Source organism: Nilaparvata lugens, chromosome 4 (assembly GCF_014356525.2).
Source record: "Nilaparvata lugens isolate BPH chromosome 4, ASM1435652v1, whole genome shotgun sequence".
NCBI lineage: Eukaryota > Metazoa > Arthropoda > Insecta > Hemiptera > Delphacidae > Nilaparvata > Nilaparvata lugens.
In genome coordinates this window covers 34,595,755-34,615,592 of record NC_052507.1, presented here as the reverse complement: position 1 = coordinate 34,615,592, position 19,838 = coordinate 34,595,755, and the positions used below count along the sequence as shown (strand labels likewise).

The 19,838-nt window shown below is 35.0% G+C and overlaps 1 protein-coding gene across 1 annotated transcript in view; it reads right to left on the bottom strand.

Moving 5' to 3' along the window:
• Positions 1-19,838, bottom strand: part of LOC111046664 (protein slit) — a 451,676-nt gene that overhangs the window by 166,727 nt on the left and 265,111 nt on the right. The window contains exon 4 of the mRNA XM_039427372.1: positions 10,768-10,839. Within this exon, the coding sequence (XP_039283306.1) occupies positions 10,768-10,839 (72 nt within the window). The remainder of the gene's footprint in view (positions 1-10,767; positions 10,840-19,838) is intronic.

The following is a 19,838-nucleotide window of genomic DNA, read 5'->3' as shown; positions in this document are numbered from 1 at the left end:
CTCCGTTCTTATTCATGATCACTTGCACTCTGTGCTCATTGATCTTACTGAATTAACCATTCACTCTTGAATTGAAACAGAAGAGTTCTTTCTAGAACACTCTGTATCGTTTAATACTCTTATTCTTGAGTTTGTGTGAAAGTTTATAGTTGATTTTGTTGTATGTGAGAAAGAGAAATTCTAGCCAAAACTGCTTGCTCCCTGATAAATGATACTCGAAATCAGTTACAAGGCCAGGTCAAACCTCCGTTTACCTGGAACGCACCAAATTTTTTGGAACATCTAAATCAGCTTCGCAAAGTAAATTCATGAGATGCTTTTTGTTCAGCTCGTCAATATTAGTCAATATAAATTAGAAAAATTCAATCGGGTTAGAGAGATCCAAAAAATACTTTCGAACGGACCTTCATCTACTTTGAAACGTTTTTTATTTCTTACCCTATCCAGTCATGAATTGAATAATATGTTTTTGTTCTACTGAGATATCATAGACACTTGAGAAGGTTGAATTATGTTGAATGAGACTCTCAACATTTCATCAACACGACTCAGATAACTCGCCTACGCAATTTGACAACTCCTCAACTCCCATTCGATAAAGCAGAGTCCAACAAAGGTCTGCCAGCACCGCTTATCGTCACACAGATCGATGAATAAATTTCTTTAATCTCATTATGACTGCTAATAGAAGCAAACGATGAAATTTAATCTTATTAAAAGTGTAGCGGTCAATAAAGAGTTGAAAGAGTTGCCCACATTCCACTCGAGACCTGAGACAGCTTGTTACTTGCATGCAATTATGCATAATGCAACGCTACTCTAAATAGCTGGATACAGTACCCAGTCATTCAGGTCCAAACGTTCATGCAAATTCGTCGCCTATATAGATGTAAATTGCTGAATTAAATATTATCCGACTCATAATAGATATTCACGAGGAATTAATGAGCTGTTATTGTGGCGCGAATCAATTTATCATTGCAGGTGGGTGTTGTAAGAACACCGTAACCACTACTACTCCATAATACCAATACAAAACTTTCATACACATTTTTGTCTGTAGCATTATCCAACTATCAACAAAGGGTGTCTGATATTATTCTCTATCACCTTCTGAATTTGATCATTTCTTTTAAATGAGTCACTGATTTCCATTGTCATCAACATTTTTCAAAGTTCACAAAGCCCACACCTACAGTTTCACGGTCAAAACACGGTTACCTTTTTCTACCAAAACCATAGTTGATATGAAATATGGAACTGTGAAAAAAATAGGTAAATGGAAGTGAGTGTATTATAATATATGTCAATGTTTATCCATTCTACAGCAACAGTTCTTATTGACTTCTCAATCTTATTCAATTATAATAAAGTGGGAGTAGTTGATGTATTTTCATTCTATTCAAATACTGTGACCCTATTTGTGACCAATAAAAAATGTTCAATGTTTAGTTATCGGCATCGGTGATGGGATAGACAGGTTCAAACTAAATAGATAATGTAAGATTTCATAATACGACTTGAACTGGTAACTCTAACCTAATTTCATCTTTTATAGATCAATAATGACATTAAACTTTCTTCACCTTATTCTTTTTTGAAACTTTTATTTGTTAAAATTTGGGAGAAGACAGTTTTGGGCTATGCCTGTTGTCTTCTCCAATCATATTATATTTATTATAATTATGATCTGTAATTGCCAATGATATAAATAAATAAATAAAACTTGAGACAATACTGTGGGTTTCATCCTATAATTTCATACGTAATAACCACTCCAAATTTCGTCATAAATATCACTTGTTTTCAATCAATTGAAATGTCGATTGAGATCGCTCAAAATAGTTGAGAGATTCGCAATCATTCATTCGAGAGAAGAATGACTCCCTGAAAAAAGTAATATAATCAGCAATTCAATAAGTTTAATGCTTTAAATTAAATTATCACTCACAAAATGGAATGTGATTCACACTGAATTTAACATGCTATGTATTGTCAATATATTTGTTCGTTTAACATACAAAATATCATCAATATTGATGAGAATTTACCACACTATATATATAATAGATCTATTGTTCTCAAAGATATTCATTAATTGACCGAGCGAAGTGAGGTCTAAGATTCAAGTTAACGGTTTGGCATTTCTCTTAATGTTTAAATGTTTATATGTTGCGCATTTACGGCGAAACGCGGTAACAGATTTTCATGAAATTTGACAGGTATTTTCCTTTCTAAATTGCGCGTCGACGTATATACAAGGTTTTTGGAAATTTTGCATTTCAAGAATAATATAAAAGGAAAAAGGAGCCTCCTTCATACGCCAATATTAGAGTAAAAATCAGACTATAGAATTATTCATCATAAATCAGCTGTCGAGTGGATTATAAATCCCATGCTATCACGCATGCAATTCAATATCTCAATTTAACTTGGTAAAAAATCAGCAGCTGTTTAGACTATAAATTGCATGCCTCATTGAATGCAATTTTTATGCACTATTAAAAATAGGATGCAAAGAACTTATAACTGCTTGTCTGGGTGCCTAGATGTCTTCTGGTTTTCTCGCGCTAAATTCCGGAAATAAATATGATAATTGAATCTTGTGTAAACATGATCTGATCAAATAAATAGTTGGTGTATCAGTGTGGATGTGCTTATGGTTTAGGACGTCGTTCAGTTATAAATGTTATTTATTCTATTGATAAAATTTTTGTTCATTATTTGTTATTATATTCATTAATTTTTATAAGTTTTGGAATTTTGAATTCTCAATTTGTTTTATTTTTACGTATTTGAAATATTTGTATTTTTCATTTTTGAATTAGGTGGTATTTTTGTTGTTTGTATTATTTATTATTGTATAAGTTCGTATTATTTTTATCATTATTTTTTTTTCATTTGTATCTGTACAATTTTTATTGTTAAGGAGACATATTTGGGGAAACCCGTTGTCTCCATTGTGAATGAATAAATAAATGAACTATTGATTGCGTGCAATAACGCATGCAATTAATAACTAAAATAACATAGTATTGTCTCTCGAGCTTTCTCTGCTTTGAACTTGGGCTGTCCTGTTGCCAGTATGTCTTGAAGGAGATTAGCTTTTGATGTTAGCATTTTTGATACACCGCCGACACGACATACAGACAGGATTTACTCTGATGGACAGTATAAGAGGGGGCTGCGATTTATAACTGTGCGAGGTCTGTTCACAGAACAGATTACTGTTCTGAATATTACTGTTCACAGAACTACTAGTAATATTGCTCTCATTACAGACTGGAAGATTGATATCATCCACCCTCTCGTACCTAAACTTTTTTGGTTTGACTAAGTTTTAAGAAATTCGATTCAAGTATAACGTGTTGAAGGAAGGTATTTGTCAGTGCCTTTGAGTTGGTTGAAATTGAGCATGTCAAAGTGAGAATAAAAAAAGCTCACGCTTCCATTAATTGGATGTTCCTGAAACTAAATTACATGCTGTCAGCAGTTATCAGTTGGCACGTGAGCGTCAGTGCTAACTTAATGACGGTCCATTGAAATATGTGATCACATGTATGTGAGCATTGTAAGCATATAGGTGTCAGTGAGCAGACATGAATGATGAATTAATTACCGTACAGACGTTTGCTATCAAGAGCAATTGAGACAGGTGTGTTTTGTTCTTCAACATGGTCTCATTATTCGAATAAACGAACATACTCATGTGAGTAGACAACCAACCTGCAGACTAGAGTAAGCACTTGCTATATACTTGCTCGTATTGTAGAATTCAAATTTAGGATCAGGATTCTTTAGGATTTAGTGTATTTCCAATAGTATTCTATGGAATAATGAACATTGATGAGAATATTATATAATAAGAATAATAGTCATATGCTAGTGGGGAATTTCGAAGGGAAGTTAATATGTGCTTCCGATCATATTAGCATGTTGACAGACATCGATGTTCATGAATAGTTAGTTATCTGATTATTGTATATTGTACATAATTAGTTGAATGATAAGTTGTTGAGGGAAGTGATAAACAGAGTTACAAAGAAGCTGCTGGGAAGGGAAAGAGAATAAAGATGGAAGTGTAGCCGAAGAATCGATTGGAGGTTGAATATGCAGCCTTCCGCGAGAGTGAAAAGGAAAGATAAGGAAGATGGAAAATAATCAAATTCCAATACTAGTTTTTGTATAATGTTTTTCGATATAAAACCAATTAATTTTGAGGAAATATTGCAAAGTTGGTGATAATCCAACACGGAAAACAATGCTCCATTTTCAAGGAGGAAACTGCTGTTTGGAAGGGAAAGTTTATGTCCAACGTTGAATTCTCAAGTGAATTACGCAACATTCCAACTTGCTAACAAGCTGATAAGGGAAGAATTTCTCGGAAACTGTGGCATGTCAGTTTTTATTTCGATGTTTGGAGACAGTAACCCGATGACTGCTGACATCTGTATTGGAAGTCCTTGTCAACTTGCACTACTATGCCAGCCTGGTTATAACGCTTTCCCAAGTCACCCCAGCGGGGAACAATAAAAGATTTCCCGTTCCCGGATTTTCTCATCTCATTTTCCGCCGAGATGTTTGACATGTTTGTCGTTTCTATCGTTTTCCAAATATCTTTCTACAGATTTCTTTTCTCATGTATTTATAGCGCTGATCTCTGATCTGATATCTGTTTTTAATCCTAGGCTTGTTTTTCTCCTATTATTGAGAGGTTTGCCGATTCTCAACAAACATGTCATCTCTCATACAGTCGATATGCTTGGGAAAGCTACGAGGCATTTTCTGTTATCACGAGGAAAAAATTAAAATGTTGATATCACAAAAAATGTATTTTATTATTCACGAAGATATTCTGTATTATTTATTCTAAATTATGAAGGTTTTCAACGTCTTTAAATGTGCTTCAATTAGTGCAAGTAGTTTCAAGAAGTATCAATGGATACCATAGTAGAACAGAGTTAGAATTATTGCTTTTGAAAAATTGACAATATTATAGTTGGAATTTGATATCCAACCGAAAGAGTAAACCACACTTATAATCGATGAAATCTCAGCTTCTTAGAATACTCAGAAATATCAGCTTCCAACATTATTAAAGGATGATAACAACTATCCTGATTGTTCGAAAAAAGTTTTGAGCACGAATTGTGCTAACCTCCCTAAATTTAAATTGATATCTTTCACTCCAAAGTTATAACTCATTTAGCTCCTGTTCGATAAGAACTGAATTATTACATGTTCAATAATTGAATATTGTACAGAAATTATTTTTTTCTTCTTTGCCCATTTTTAGGAGGCATTCTCAATGAATCCTCTGCAACATCACATGTTCCTTGTCAAGATTCAAGTGTGGATGCCTTTACCGCAGATCTTCGAATTAATTAACAATGGTGTGGGTGCGGCTAGTGCCTAAGGGCAGAGGGATGCGCATCGATTAAGGAAAGTATTATGATGTATGCACGGGGAGTGACGAGACAAAGGGTTAAGGGTGAGCTGATGGGATAATTGCATGTTTGAGATCAAAGCTTCTGCCCTTCGTCATTCAAGTCAAACGTCGGTGAACATCACACTCATTCTCTCTAATTCGCTCCAAACCTCTCTTATCCCTCTCTCTTCTAATGGCCATTTCTATTTCGTTATTTCTTGCATCCTCTCTTTGTTTGTTTCATTTTTCTACTCACATTCCTGTATCATTACAATTCCTGATTATGCATGAATGAAAATTATTTACCAATTGTCACTATTCCATATCGACGATTTGTTTCCTCTTCCCATTCATCAACTCTACATAGTCTTTCTCTCCATGACTGTTTGTTCACCTTTTTGCAGTTGCTGTTACTCCTAGAGGTCTATTCTCTATCATTCTAGTTCATATCCTAATAGATTCTTGTAACCCTTTCTTGCCTTTCTTCGAATCTATCCACATATTCTATCTCTGCCTATTCATTTTGCTCCTCTTTATCGTCCTATCTCAGTTCCCAAGCTATACTATTCTCCTTCTCTATTCATATACATTTAACCTTTCTACCTCTTTCGTACAACTCCTTATTCGATTTTCTGTTCCACTCCTCATCCTTCTTCATTATGCATTCTCTTCACTCTTCATCTTCTACATTTTCATGTTTGCATCTTCGTAACTCTTCATTTCTTCAACTCTACTCATTCAATCCTTCTCTCAATCTGTTTGGTTTCTCCTTCGTAGATTTCCTCCTTTTACAATTATTATTCGATCAAATATTTTCTGCTTGTTATTCTCCCACCTTTTATCCTCCAGCCCTTCCTATTCTAATAAATAAATTCAACTCCCCTTTTTCTCCCTTGTCCTCCATGATTAACTCCTTCCATTCCTCCATTTTTTCTATTCTAGTTCCTGTATAATAATAATTACTCTAATAATTTCATCTTTATACCATCGAACTCTCAACTCGTGTTAAAATGATACTCTTCCTGTCTTCTCGTCCGTCTCTCTTTCGCTCTCTTTCTTTATCCATTCTGTTGTCACCTTTCTCTCTACATCTCTAGCTTCCTTTATCTATACGCGATCTCCCAATTTCGAACTCATCCGCCTTATCACTCTTCCTACTTCTCTATCATCCATTCTCTTCCCTTTCCTTCCCTACATCCAACTAACTCCTCCTCTCCATGATATATTTCTCTCTTTTGATTTCAACCCCTCCCATCATATTCTCTTCATCCGCTAACATTTCCTAAAGCACGTGAAACAGTCACAAGGAAACAGTGACACGAAATCTTGAACTTGAGCTTGCAAGGGGTTTTGTCTCAATGGCTGTTGAACAATGAGCGACTTGGATGCTCTTCCTGTATTGTGGCAATGCTCCAAGAGTTCCCCACTCATTATTGCACTACTAAGCTTCAAGAAACTAACAGTTTCCGTCGATCTTCACCGTGAATGCACATCAGACATGGATACGAGTAATCGCAGTTATTAGCGGTTGAGATTGTGTTTGAAGGGTTGCCCATCCTATATAACCCGACATGATACATTCGACATCATCATTGATGAGCTGGCAAGCAGGAATTGGTTAAAATACCCCCTCACATTCAATACTGAGCTCCTCTGAAACATTCAATATATTTATTCACTTTTCTGAAATAGAATAATATTGAACATTGCACCACTCGGTAAAGTGAATTTTCTCATGATTAACACTTTTGCTAATAACTCAACACATTGTAACTCGCGACTGAGACCTATACAACACATTGTTTTAGTTTGCACTTGAGAGCCTAAATAATTGTCAAAGTACTGAATTCTGAATGTAATGATGCTATTTCTGTACCTCTGGGGTTTTTAAAAGAATGAAATTCCATTTTTATTCAAATCATTGAGTTGTAAAATTTAACGCATCGGATAGCTCATGGAAACTTCTAAAAATCCTAGTTCCATCAAAAAATGAGTAAGTTATTTAAAATTTTGAATCTATTGCATGAGAATATAATTCCTTCTTAGAATTGAGAGAAACTGTATTGAGAGAATTCTTAGTGCTTTTGAAACAAATTGATAAAGAAAATATTAATTTCGAAGAGCATGGAATAAGTACTGGCCTATGATTGACAAAACATGCAAAGGTTACAGTGATTAATTATCACTGTTCACACTGACCGACACATTGTACGATTCATTGAATCTCACAGACTACAGCCACACATTTGCAGTCACAAACAACTGCAAATTCACTCCAAACAGCCAGAATTTCTTAGATAAATAACATCATCGCTTTACATCCAACAAATGCTGACATTATGGAGTGAGTCCGATTCACTTCACTATAACACTGATTGCATACATTTGGATTCATAGAATCAGGCTTTATCTTACTGGGACATCAGTCAATTTGATTTTCATTCACTGTTCCTTTGAGATAGAGCATGATTTAACACAGTTTCATAATACTTTGTACAATTTGTATGAATATGGAACAGTTTATTGTACATTGAAATCTCGATTTTTCAATCTCAATGGAACATGGGATTTAGAGGGTATATTTTCAGCATTAGTCCTGATGTCTCTATAAAGTAAGATATGAGAACATAAACATTTCTGCCGGAATTATCAAATATATGAGCACTTTGTCCACATGAATACAAGTGCTTCATAAGAACCTTGCGCCTTCCTTTTGAAACACGTCGGAATTTAAGAGGGAATAATCAGCACTCGAATCTGTTAATTAATTAAATTGGATTGCGTGCGTGTAGTGAGTGAAGTGCAGGCTTCACCAGTGTTGGAGCGGAGGTGGTTTCGTGTTCAACAAAACTTTTATTGCTGCCACAAAAACACGAAAACTGGCCGGGAAACAAAGAGAGGACAAGAAGATCTTTGTCGATAACATAATAAGGACATGGTGATGGTGTTGGCCCCTAGCAATGGGGCTATGTGCTACACGTCACTCTTGCGCCTTCACAGCGCCTTTCTATTATGTGATGTAGCCTCAGTTTCTACTTAACAAGGCCTATCCCCAGGTCAAGTGGAGGAAGCTCAAATGAGGAAACGTTTGAACGAATTTAAACTGACAGAATAGAGGTCTTGAAGAATTCGAACATAGTAAATGGAGAGGTAATAAGATCGTATGATGCTAGAGAATTCAATTAATATAATACTTTGATTTGTTCAGTTGAGGCATCCTAATAGAGCTTTTGCATAAAAACGGAATTTTAATAATAATGTGATTGTGAATGATTTTGACTCTATATTCCAGATATCAGAAATTAAACGGACTTTCAAGATGTTTGTAAACCAATTTATTCCTGGTAGTAATATTCCTAACAAATATCAATAGATAATTCACTCGATTCAAGAAGTTAAGCTATAGATAAATAGATAAATATCAAGTGGGATTTATTGTAACACACAATCCCGAATTTTCTGATACATAAATACATTGACAACACAAAATTCCATTCATATAATCCTTTTACTGTCGTAAAGAACACTGCCATGCTCTGCGAATATGAATCTGTCAGAATTGATTAGAAGAGACCAAAATAGCCCGAATTTTGAATAAATTCTGTTTTCTGTGGGTACCATGCGATAAGTGTTGATAAGCTATAATTACTATGCGATAAGCTATTATTCATAGTATTGTTACCATGCGATAAGCTATTATTCATAGTATTGTTCTGTAGTTCCAACTTGATTTAATGTTGAAGCTCTCGAGGTTGGATATGAATACCACAGAATATAAAAATATTCTTAAATACAATGAACTAACTACGTTACGACTGACTGAATAATCGATAGATATACAGTTAACTGTCAGTGTATACTAACAACATCTGAATTGATCTTCTCTTTCTATCCGCAGTCACTCCTCTTCCTCACACTACTCACTACTTATTCAATAATCATCAACTAACACTCTCACCTCTCACTCCTCACCCCTATTCACTTTGCCTCTTATCCGTAGATCTTTCTTCTTCAATTCAGAGAAAACATTAATTCCTGGTTTGTTTTTGTGATGTACGAGAAATTATTGAACCTACTTTCGGAGAAGAGGTTGAATGTGTGTAAACAAGATGAAAGATAAAACGAACATCAATTACATCACACAGCGTGTGTGATTATGTTAATCAACTTCCCATTTTTATTCTAACTTTCCAGACTCAGTAAATTATTACTCCCTCATGAATTCATGTTTCGTGATAACTGTTTCTACAGAATTTTTCACTCCTGTACAAAGCTCATCCCCCTTCATAATCATTTCACGAGGCCTAGATTGTTGTCCAGTATAATTATTAGAGGCCTCAAAATATTATAATAGTTTCACTAGCCATAGGTTTCACACAAGTTTCATTTGAACTATATTCAATCATTAAGAGCAAAAGTAATTCGTTGAAAACGAAACATATAATAAGGAATACTGGACTCGAAATCAATCACTAGAATGTAGAAGTTCACTATCTATTTAATTCCTGATATAATATGATCTTTGACAGATAGAAAAAAGATTCTCCTAAAATCTTGAGACTACAATTCTATTGGATCAACTATCAGTCCATCCATGTGTTTGAACTATTTTCGAACCAAAACGTAGCTAATCAATACATTTTTGTATAGGAACTAGATTCACCTGGTATTTGTGATTGTAATATTCTATAAAATGATTATATTGATATGATTCATTATAAGGCAGAACAATTGTGTCTAACGTTGCAGTTTCGTTTGAGGATCGTTCATATCAGCTCTTGAGAACCACATCTTTCCTCCAGGTTTGACACTGATGAAGATACTTGAATACCGTAAACCAGTGATTTTCGTTGACTAAATAAGTGAGGGGTATGTACAGTATATCATCAGGTTTTATAATCAACATGCTCAATTCCCACAAAATTCGATGTTCTTTTGAATATCTCTATCTAGTCTATTATGAGGTTGGCTAGTCCACAATTTCCGACTTCTCTTCTCTCACTCACTCACACACTCACTCTCCGACTGTCTCTCTCCAACTTATTTACTCACTCATTCCACAGCTAGTTTGGCTAGCTGTCAACATAATAACATTGGAACCTGCAATTTGGTCGCTATAACAATCTAGAACCGGTGATTTACGGCTTGATAATGTAAGACTAGTTTGCATTCAGTCAACATTAATCAAAGGGGTGAATGCTTGTTATGCGTAGGGGTCGATTTACAATAGTGATACACTAATAGCAATTAAGGTGGTCAACCTAAAACTAGCAATATCACATTCAGTAATATTGTTATGTTAATCTTATCAATAAATTATGAGATAATAATCAACTTACAGTCTTATCAGATGCGGCATGTTTCCAAACAGAAGATCAGGGAGATGCCTCAGATGGTTGTTGTTTAGTTTTCTGCAAAAGAGGAAGAAAACTTCATTGTAAAAAATTGCAGGAGACGTTACTTGATTCAAGTTACTTAAAGTATATGAGAGATAAATTTTTGAGTTTATTCGAATGCAGGATGTATTGGAATTGGAATGGAATTATGGATAGTTTCAGTGTATATACAATACACTCGGATGTATGCAATTGTCTTAGATTAAATTCACTAGAAAATAACTTGATAACGTATTGGTCATCAAATAATATAGTGAACTCAGATTACTTTATTGCAATATTGCCATTTTCCAGTGTATATAATCATTATTTTCTGAACTACAGACATGTGTGAGTAACACAGATTTATATTTGCTTCCAATGCGACGATTCTATACAACACTCATATAGAATGAATAAAGAGAATGCTGAACTGGAGGCCCAAACTGATGGACATTTCTAGGCCATCCACAATGGGCTGTATCGGCTGACAATCAAACTTGGTCGATATGCTTTATCAGAAGGAGACGTCGCAGACAGACAGACATAATGTGTAACAAACGCCCAATCCCAAATCCAGCATTGTCAGAGGCAAATAGATGATAGCCGCCAGTGCAAACAGCAGTCAAGCTGATACGCGTACAGTCTGCAGACTTGGTTTATGGATCCAAGTGGCCAGGATACAAATACTAAATCGTCATAGAGAATGCGGGCGGTCACTACAGAATGCTCTCTCGCACACTCTCTCTTCCTCTCTTCTCCTATCACACTCACTCTTTCTTTGTCCCTCTTATGCTTAGGAGTGTATTTTTGTTTCTTCTCTTACATCCCTCATTTGACGATGCTCCTTGTGGCTAGATGGACACACATACTCGATCTCTCTCTGTCTTTGTACTCTGAAAAATAGTAGTATCTCTCTCAAAATCCTTACTATAGACTCATTCTATTATTTACTTCTTATAATATTTTCTCTTCAAACTGGAAAAGGGGATATCTCCTCTTTCTTAATCTTATATCAATGTATTTCAATTTCTATCGTTCTTACAACTGCTTGCTTTCTTCCAACTTCTCTACATTATAGAGCCCAATGCCTATCTTCCTGTCATCTCTTAACTCTCTTCAGACTCTCTCTACCCAGATTCTATGCCTTCTCTAGCATCGTTATTCACACGCATCGTTATCCACATGATGCCACATGCCACATACCACATGTCCTCATGCATTATGTCCATCACGCACTGCAAATAAGGACTATCACTGTCGCCCGGAGACAATTTCGTAGAGAATTAAGTTGGCGTGACTCGACACTGCAACAGAGAATATATTAGATTGAGCCCTCAGCTCTCAACTGCCTAATTCGTTTATGCAGACAGCATTATTGAACGAAATTATCTTCCAAATTGTTCGATTTGATTCTTTTTTCACCGGGACAACGTTTAGGAAGCATGTCATCTCATATCAGAATGCTGTACGTGTACGTGATGTCAATCTCAATTCCATTAGTCTTTGTTCTTAGTATCACATTATTCATCTATAATTTGGTTTTTAAAATATCAAACAATGTGCTAACAGAGCACTTGAGCGTTGATCTGTAACTGTACGTAAGTTAAGGTTGACCACACATAACAAAGAACAAATGAGTGTATTATGTTTAGGATCAGCCTTCGACACTGATGTTATTAACAGACACCGATTAATATCGAATTGATTCCTTCAAATTTAATTCAATTTGCTCACTAGAGTTCAAGTATATATAATTGTAACGTATTCAAGATTCGTAATCAGTTAATTTTCCCAGACAGTTACAAATTCAGGATTTCATCATTCATTGAAGATTGATCATTGATTTATAAGAAGTGAAGAATTGTATTTCTAATAATTGGAAACGAGAGTGGCTCCCTGGTAATACGAACAACCTGCCCAATGTTAATCTCTATTGAATATTTTCTCGTAATATTCTCAATTTAAGATACTGCATCAAATGGATGAAGAAGTATAACGTTTGAAGAGATATATCAAATTGCAAAACATTGTACCTACAACTTATTTCCTAGTAGCATCAATATTATATGACTTGTGAACAAAGTTTAACTACGAGATATAGCTCTCTCTATAGTCTACATTCACCCATCACCCTTACGAAAGCTTAAACTGGCTCAATGCTGCTTCGCAAGAGATAAAACGTAACGTTGCCTTCTATACTACTAGGAAAACAAATCACATTTGGAACATCTAACGTCTATCTACTTAGAAGTATCGATAATACGTCATCAAGTTGAAGAAGAATATCTTCCAATATTATGCATGTGCAATGAAGTATCCTATCATAGGGAACACAATAAGCTCAACCTATTTTTCATGGAGAATTAACAATAAACAATTATGGATATAACAAAATATCATCATACAATGAATTATAGCAGAATCTAGACCAATTCGTAAACATGAATGTTACTGTTGTGTATGTTGAGAACAAAACATGACTCCAGTTGATAAGTTATATGTGTGAGTAGAGGGGAAGTGCACGAAATTGTAGGTACAGCCTACAGGCTCAACATGATAAGTATTATTACCGCCTTCTCCAACTCAACACTTTCAACTGAAATCTCTTTGCATCTGATCAACTAGCCCTGAAACAAGAGGCATTAACTCAGCCACAGCGTGAGATCGCATAACAAGGGCCCATGTACTAGCAGGGCAGGTCTATCCTAGAACTCAGAGCTACTATCATCTCCGTCATCGAAACTATTTCTCACGTAGGTCTATTTCGGAAGATGGAAATGGTGTAGAATGTGGAAGACGCTAGCTGGCTTCTATGTTTGTTCATGTCCGTTCCCGAGATCTATGATGGTGGTTGTTTATGTTCATTATTTCACTGGTACCTGGGCTCAAAATACTTTACTTTTCGACCTACAAAGCAACGGAGCGTAGTCTATGTTTTATGGAATGTTAACTATAGGCCTATTCCCTTACATTAATGTTATGAGTAATATCAAAATATATTAAGCAGATGATTATGACCCTTCTTTAACAACTAAAATTGGAATGATAGGACCTGATGAAATGTATAATTATACCAATTGATTATGCTGGTGTTGATGGAGGGAGAAGGAATGACAATATTATAAATCTTTTGGAGTTTCAATTATTGTATCGATATCCATTTTCGATCAGTACTCATCATTATATTTTACCAAGATATAGACAATATTTTAACAAGAGAATAAAGTTATTTATCAAAAATGTGACATGACGAAAGGTATGAATTGGAAAAAACGAAATTGAAACAGAGAATCCCACCTATTTGACAGGAAGAGAGCAGGTCTTGGCAGGGTATGTCAATAACACAGCTCAGCTGTCAATCGGGTTGCGACCCCTGGCCAGGCTGAGCGACTTGAAGAGATTGGCATGAAAAAGGGATGTGAGAGAATGGTGAGGTGAGGTGGGAGCAATTGATGGATAAGGGAATGTGAGGGGTGAATGAATTTGGTGGTAGCACAGTGGGGTACTTTTAATTAATTCTCCAAATGCAATGTGACAACTGCCAGTGTCAACCTGTTTCCTGAGGGGGTGTACAGAAGGGTTATCCTCCCCCCCACAGGAATGAGGGAGAGAAACAAGCAGAAACATTCATACGGTTGTGATTTTTTCCCGAATTTGGTCAAATCCACATTCATGGAAGAGACCTGTGCCACCCACCCTTGATTATTGTTGAGGCTACAGTCTAAGCTTGAAAACAATGAATGTTCTACCAACTCAGCGACAAATTGCTAGTATCCACTATTCATTATTTTCACACTTTGATTGAAAAGTTGAGATTTGATTTTCAATTTTCCAAATGAAATTTTCATTATCACTTGAATTGGATTGAGACTCGTGGAATATTCATTAATTGATTCAAATAAATAGACATGATAGAAAGATAGATGTTTTCAAGCAATAAATAATAGAAAATTCAACACAAAAACATCGCTGACAATTCAACTGAATAAATCAAAAAGTTTCCGATCCACATTTTATTACAGACAAGAAAGGAGCACAACTGATTTTGATTCAGAGTCCTGTCTATTCGGAAGTACAGTCAAACTAATGTATGTTAATCTAATTGGTGATACTGTATGAAATTGATCAATTGGAAACTTACACTACAGCTATTTAAAGCTTCTCATTATCTTGATTATTTCTGTAGCAATTCTCATGTATTCCTTTATCATCCCCTGAGGAATAGCTATCCTTAACTGGAAGAGGGAAGCGTCACTGGCAAAAGAAATGATTCGAAAATAGGAGCAAGAAGGATAACTGCTGACTAACAAGAGGTGATTACCGAGCGTGAGAGAGTGTAAGAATAGAGAGCATGTAAGAAAGGACAGCAAGAGAGGTAAAAATAGAGAAAATGGTAAAGAACCGGGTGGAAAGAAATAGCATGAGGAGCAGAAAGTGGCAGTTTTGTTACGTTAAGTTGCGTTGTGGTCGGTTTTAAAGCAGTTTTATCTGCCAACAGTGTAGCGGCATCCTTATATATTTCACCTCTAATTAGTACGGAGAACGAGTCAGAATTAACGCATGGTCTCCTATCTCAACACTGCGTTACTTTTCGCTGCTGAATATATATTTTTGTAACACACGTTAAATGAATGCAGCAACTTTTCTCGTTAATAAAAGTGCCTTGGGCCATCCCACCAATCGAGGCTTATCATTTTTACTTTTTTCCAGCTCCTCTCAACACACTGCTCTGTCGACACCTTGGATAGCAACACTGGAAATATTATTTATTTGAAGTGAAAATCGGACTTACTATGCAATGCATAACAAAAGTCGCGGCTGATAATTTTTTGCAAAAAATAGTTCATACATAAGTACACCTGCAACTCTGAGAAAATGATAACGAAGTTAGAAGTTAACCGGCTGAGCAAAATTATCTATCGTATTTTTAAACTGACGGAGCTGAACTTGAGAAAAGTTACGCCATGTCCTCCTCGAAAGAAAGTCTAAGGTTATTCTTGCTATCGCATCGAAAGAGAAGTTTCAATGTGAGAAAAGAGATATAATTAATAAAGATAAACATGTGGAAAAACAGTGAGATTCAGTTGCAGTAATTCAATACGATTGAGAATAGAATAGAAGTAGATATGAACTTTCTCCTGTGATGTATGACTACCTCAATAATCATTCATTTCCAATATACGATAGAAAAATGCAAACCAATCTTTTCCATTTATTTATTCGTGGATACAATCACAAATCATATGAATATGATTGAGAAGGAACAACAGGCCTGGCCCAAAACTATTCCATTCCCAAATTTTGATAATGATTAACATGTCCAAAAAAGTAGGTTATGTTTCTACTGCAAAAAGTTCAAGCTCAATTTTAGTCCAAAAATTTAGTTAGAAAATCTCTCACAGGAGAGATCTATTTCCCCGAATTGAGATGCAACTCAACTTCAAGTGAGATGGATAATGATATTTCAGTCTTGATCAAGATAAAACAATAAATCATTCTTAATCCATACAATGATCAGAAATATAATTAATGGAATGAAGTTTCATGAGATGGAATCAGATCTCAATCTTCCAAAATTCTAAAGAACCCATAAATCAAACAATTTATATTATGAACCAAAGGAGGAAACAATAGATACACATGATAACAAGATACTATAGATGCATCAAAGTGAAAAATAATAAAACAGTTAGAACATTAAGAAAATTGAGTGAAAATCACTGACAATTTCACTGAAATATTGGAAAGGTTCCGATTCACATTCTAGTGACAGCTAAGGGAGGGGAACTGCTGATTTTGATTTAGAGTCGTGTCTATTCGTAATATGGGACAAAACGACGTGGATGCGTTAGGATAGGAGCGTGATTGAATAGAGCTACTGAAGTGTGATCCATAAATTGGAGACGAAGATGATTCGCTCCTGGCGCCTCCAAGTCGGCGAATCTTGTCACTGTCCTTCTCTTCAAGTGCGATGAAGATGAACAACGATCGAGAGAACTCCTCACCAGTTTGTTGTATCTCTTCACTCTTGTACCCCTATACCCCCAATACATTTCAATAATTTAGTTATTTGAAAAATGGAACTAGAATTGAATTGGAGAATACTGTACATCGAATTACATAATACTGTTTACTACCAATCTAGATAAGTTAGTGGTTATATTACTCAATCGCAATTGGATTTTATAATGTGGTGACATAAGTGGAATAGACATTTTTAGAATGAGCAGTACAAGATCAGTTTATAAGACAATAAAATAATTTTGCTTTGCTGCACAAATAAAGAGCATATCTTACCATTTCATGTGATTATGTGAGAAGGATTTTAGGACTTTTTATGTTCATGAAACGATATAGTTCTATCCTTGTTAGTGCAGCAAGAAATAATTCTAACTTGTAAGTTGATTTTGTACTGTTCATTTAACAATACCAATTTCCAATAATTCACACTATTAATATATGAGAATAGGTACATTTTAATGACAAATCCTCTATATGAGATCAATATTGAAGATAATGCTTCGATAAACAATTTTCGAAGTGGGGAAAGTAGCTATTATTCCAGCTTTAGTTATAGATGATCTTGTCAAGGGAAAGAGCTCGGTTCTCTTTGGGCCGCTAAAGTTTCAAGATATTTCTCATGACTGATCCATCTGATATCATAACTTTGTCATTATAAAAACTAAGATAGCCACAGAAATTATTCCAAGTGGATGTTAACATAACTCCTTCCGCATGCAACTACACAGTAATTCTAGGAATGTTTCAATATAATAAATAAGACAAAAATAACATCTAGCAAGAAGACATTCAACCGAGTCTATTTATTCAGATCATCTAATATTTTCTGAACTTGTTTCCATTTGGGAAGATCAATGCTCTAACAGAAGGACCGACAAAGAAATTTGATAATAAATATGTCAGTAGCACTCACCTCCTCTCACACCCCCCAGCGAACCTCCTTCTATTTCTTTTTGCTATTTTTCAAACTCATAACAGTTACCGGAGTCTACTAAGCATTTGGCAATGACTCAAACACGGTAAAAGCATCAGTGAACGGACTTAAATTATTGTCCTCTGTTGTAGTGAGTCAAACCGATGAATGGTTGAAGAGAGAATACCAGAGAGAAGAGAAAATGAGTAGACAGTGGAAAGGATAAAGATGAGAGAGGACGATGGAGACATCGTGAAGGAGAGAGAGAGAGAGAAAGTGACTGGGTGATCAAGAGAGAGAAACTTGCAACACATGACTTCATCCACTATACAAATAAATTATGCAAGCAATTGCGTTGGGTTCACACTTAATTTATTGTCGTGACAATTAAATAGCTCGTTAGGAACCCAGAACAGTGTCCAAAATCGTCTTGTTATGCATACACAAATAAGAAGATGATTTATTTTGAACGAAAGCTTTGAGTTTTTATTGAAGTGTGTTACGATCAACTCAATTTTCATGCATCCTACATTACTTTGATGACAGTAGAAAATGCTATGAACAATGGAGTCAGGTGAAATTGATATTGTACCATTCATCCTCAAAAAACCTTATGTGATTCAGGTATCTTCCTGATGGAAAGTTTGTCTAGTGAGATGGAGAAGGTTGAATTTATTTTGATTCTTGTGCTGTTTGTAAAATGCATCTTGAATTATTTATGAAGTTATTCATAACTTCCTCTTTTTTTGATCCGTCTATTCTCCTTCTCAATCACGACTTTATTAGTCTATTTTTTTATCATTCTTGTTAGTATAGTATCGTAGTTGAGGAAGAAATAATAAAGTATAACTGATTTCCACAAAAAACTAAATCATCCATTGTGAATTTCAATTAAATAATGAAAAAAATCATTTCAAATTTAAATGATAATAATGACCTCAAGATGTTGAGAATTCATTCTTTTCCAATGATTCAAACTATCAACTACTTGAATATCGATGAGTAACAAGAATAATTCAACAATTGAAGAATTGAATTCATTTCAGCAATGAAATATTGCAATATTTTCATTTAAATCTATATTCTTTGTCATCAAAATTTTCAATTGAGAATTGAACGATTGAGAGACTATATATTTTTTACATATGTGTATTTCAGGTCGGATTATGTGGTTGCCATTGGATGAATCACTCACTGACCTTCCCTCTGATACCGGACCAATAGAAGCATATCACGATTACTGGAACTTGACTCTGATTCATAAATCAATCGTCTACTGTCTAGTCATATAGTCGAACTGACTACAATATTCTCCTATTCATTAAATTCAACTTATACGATTCAAATAATGAAAATTCATTTTCAAACACATTTTGGTGTGAGACTTCAATTATAACTATAATTTATTGCTCTTGATAGAATTAAATTTCAATACAAAAACGATATTATTCATAACAGCACAGTCAACATACAATAAAAGATCCTACCAGACAATGCTTTCTGAGACATTAATCAATTGCTAAGTGAACATCCTCACCACAAACATTCCTCTCCAGCAGCTACAAATCAAAATGAATGAATGGAAACGAGATAGTGAATTGAACTCTGATCAAATTCCATTGACATCAATAATCCGCGTTTGATCAATGTGGGGAGGGAACTCATCTCTCAAATGGGTTGCTTGTATCTATCTGAGTAAGATGTACGTATTATTTATTATTTCAAAGTCTACATTTATAATCGCGTTCTATGTGACTGTACACAGAATGACTCATCATCTGAAAATCATAAATCAATAGTTATTGGGCTCATTTTGGGAGCGCGGTCAACTCAACCCGTTCCATCATTAGGAGCAATTGTTCAAACAAAAGATTCATCATGTCCCAATAGTGAGTGGAGTGCACCAGAACTGAGTAGACAGGGACAACTCAGTGTATCAATATATCATTCAGATTATTACTGTAACATCTACAATCGAAAATGGCTGATACCTCCCTTACGTACAATATAGGACAATTCATTAGTGAATAGTCCTTTTAAATCATTTAGAGCCATCACCTACTAAGCATGAGACTTGACCAGAGCATTTCAATTTCGT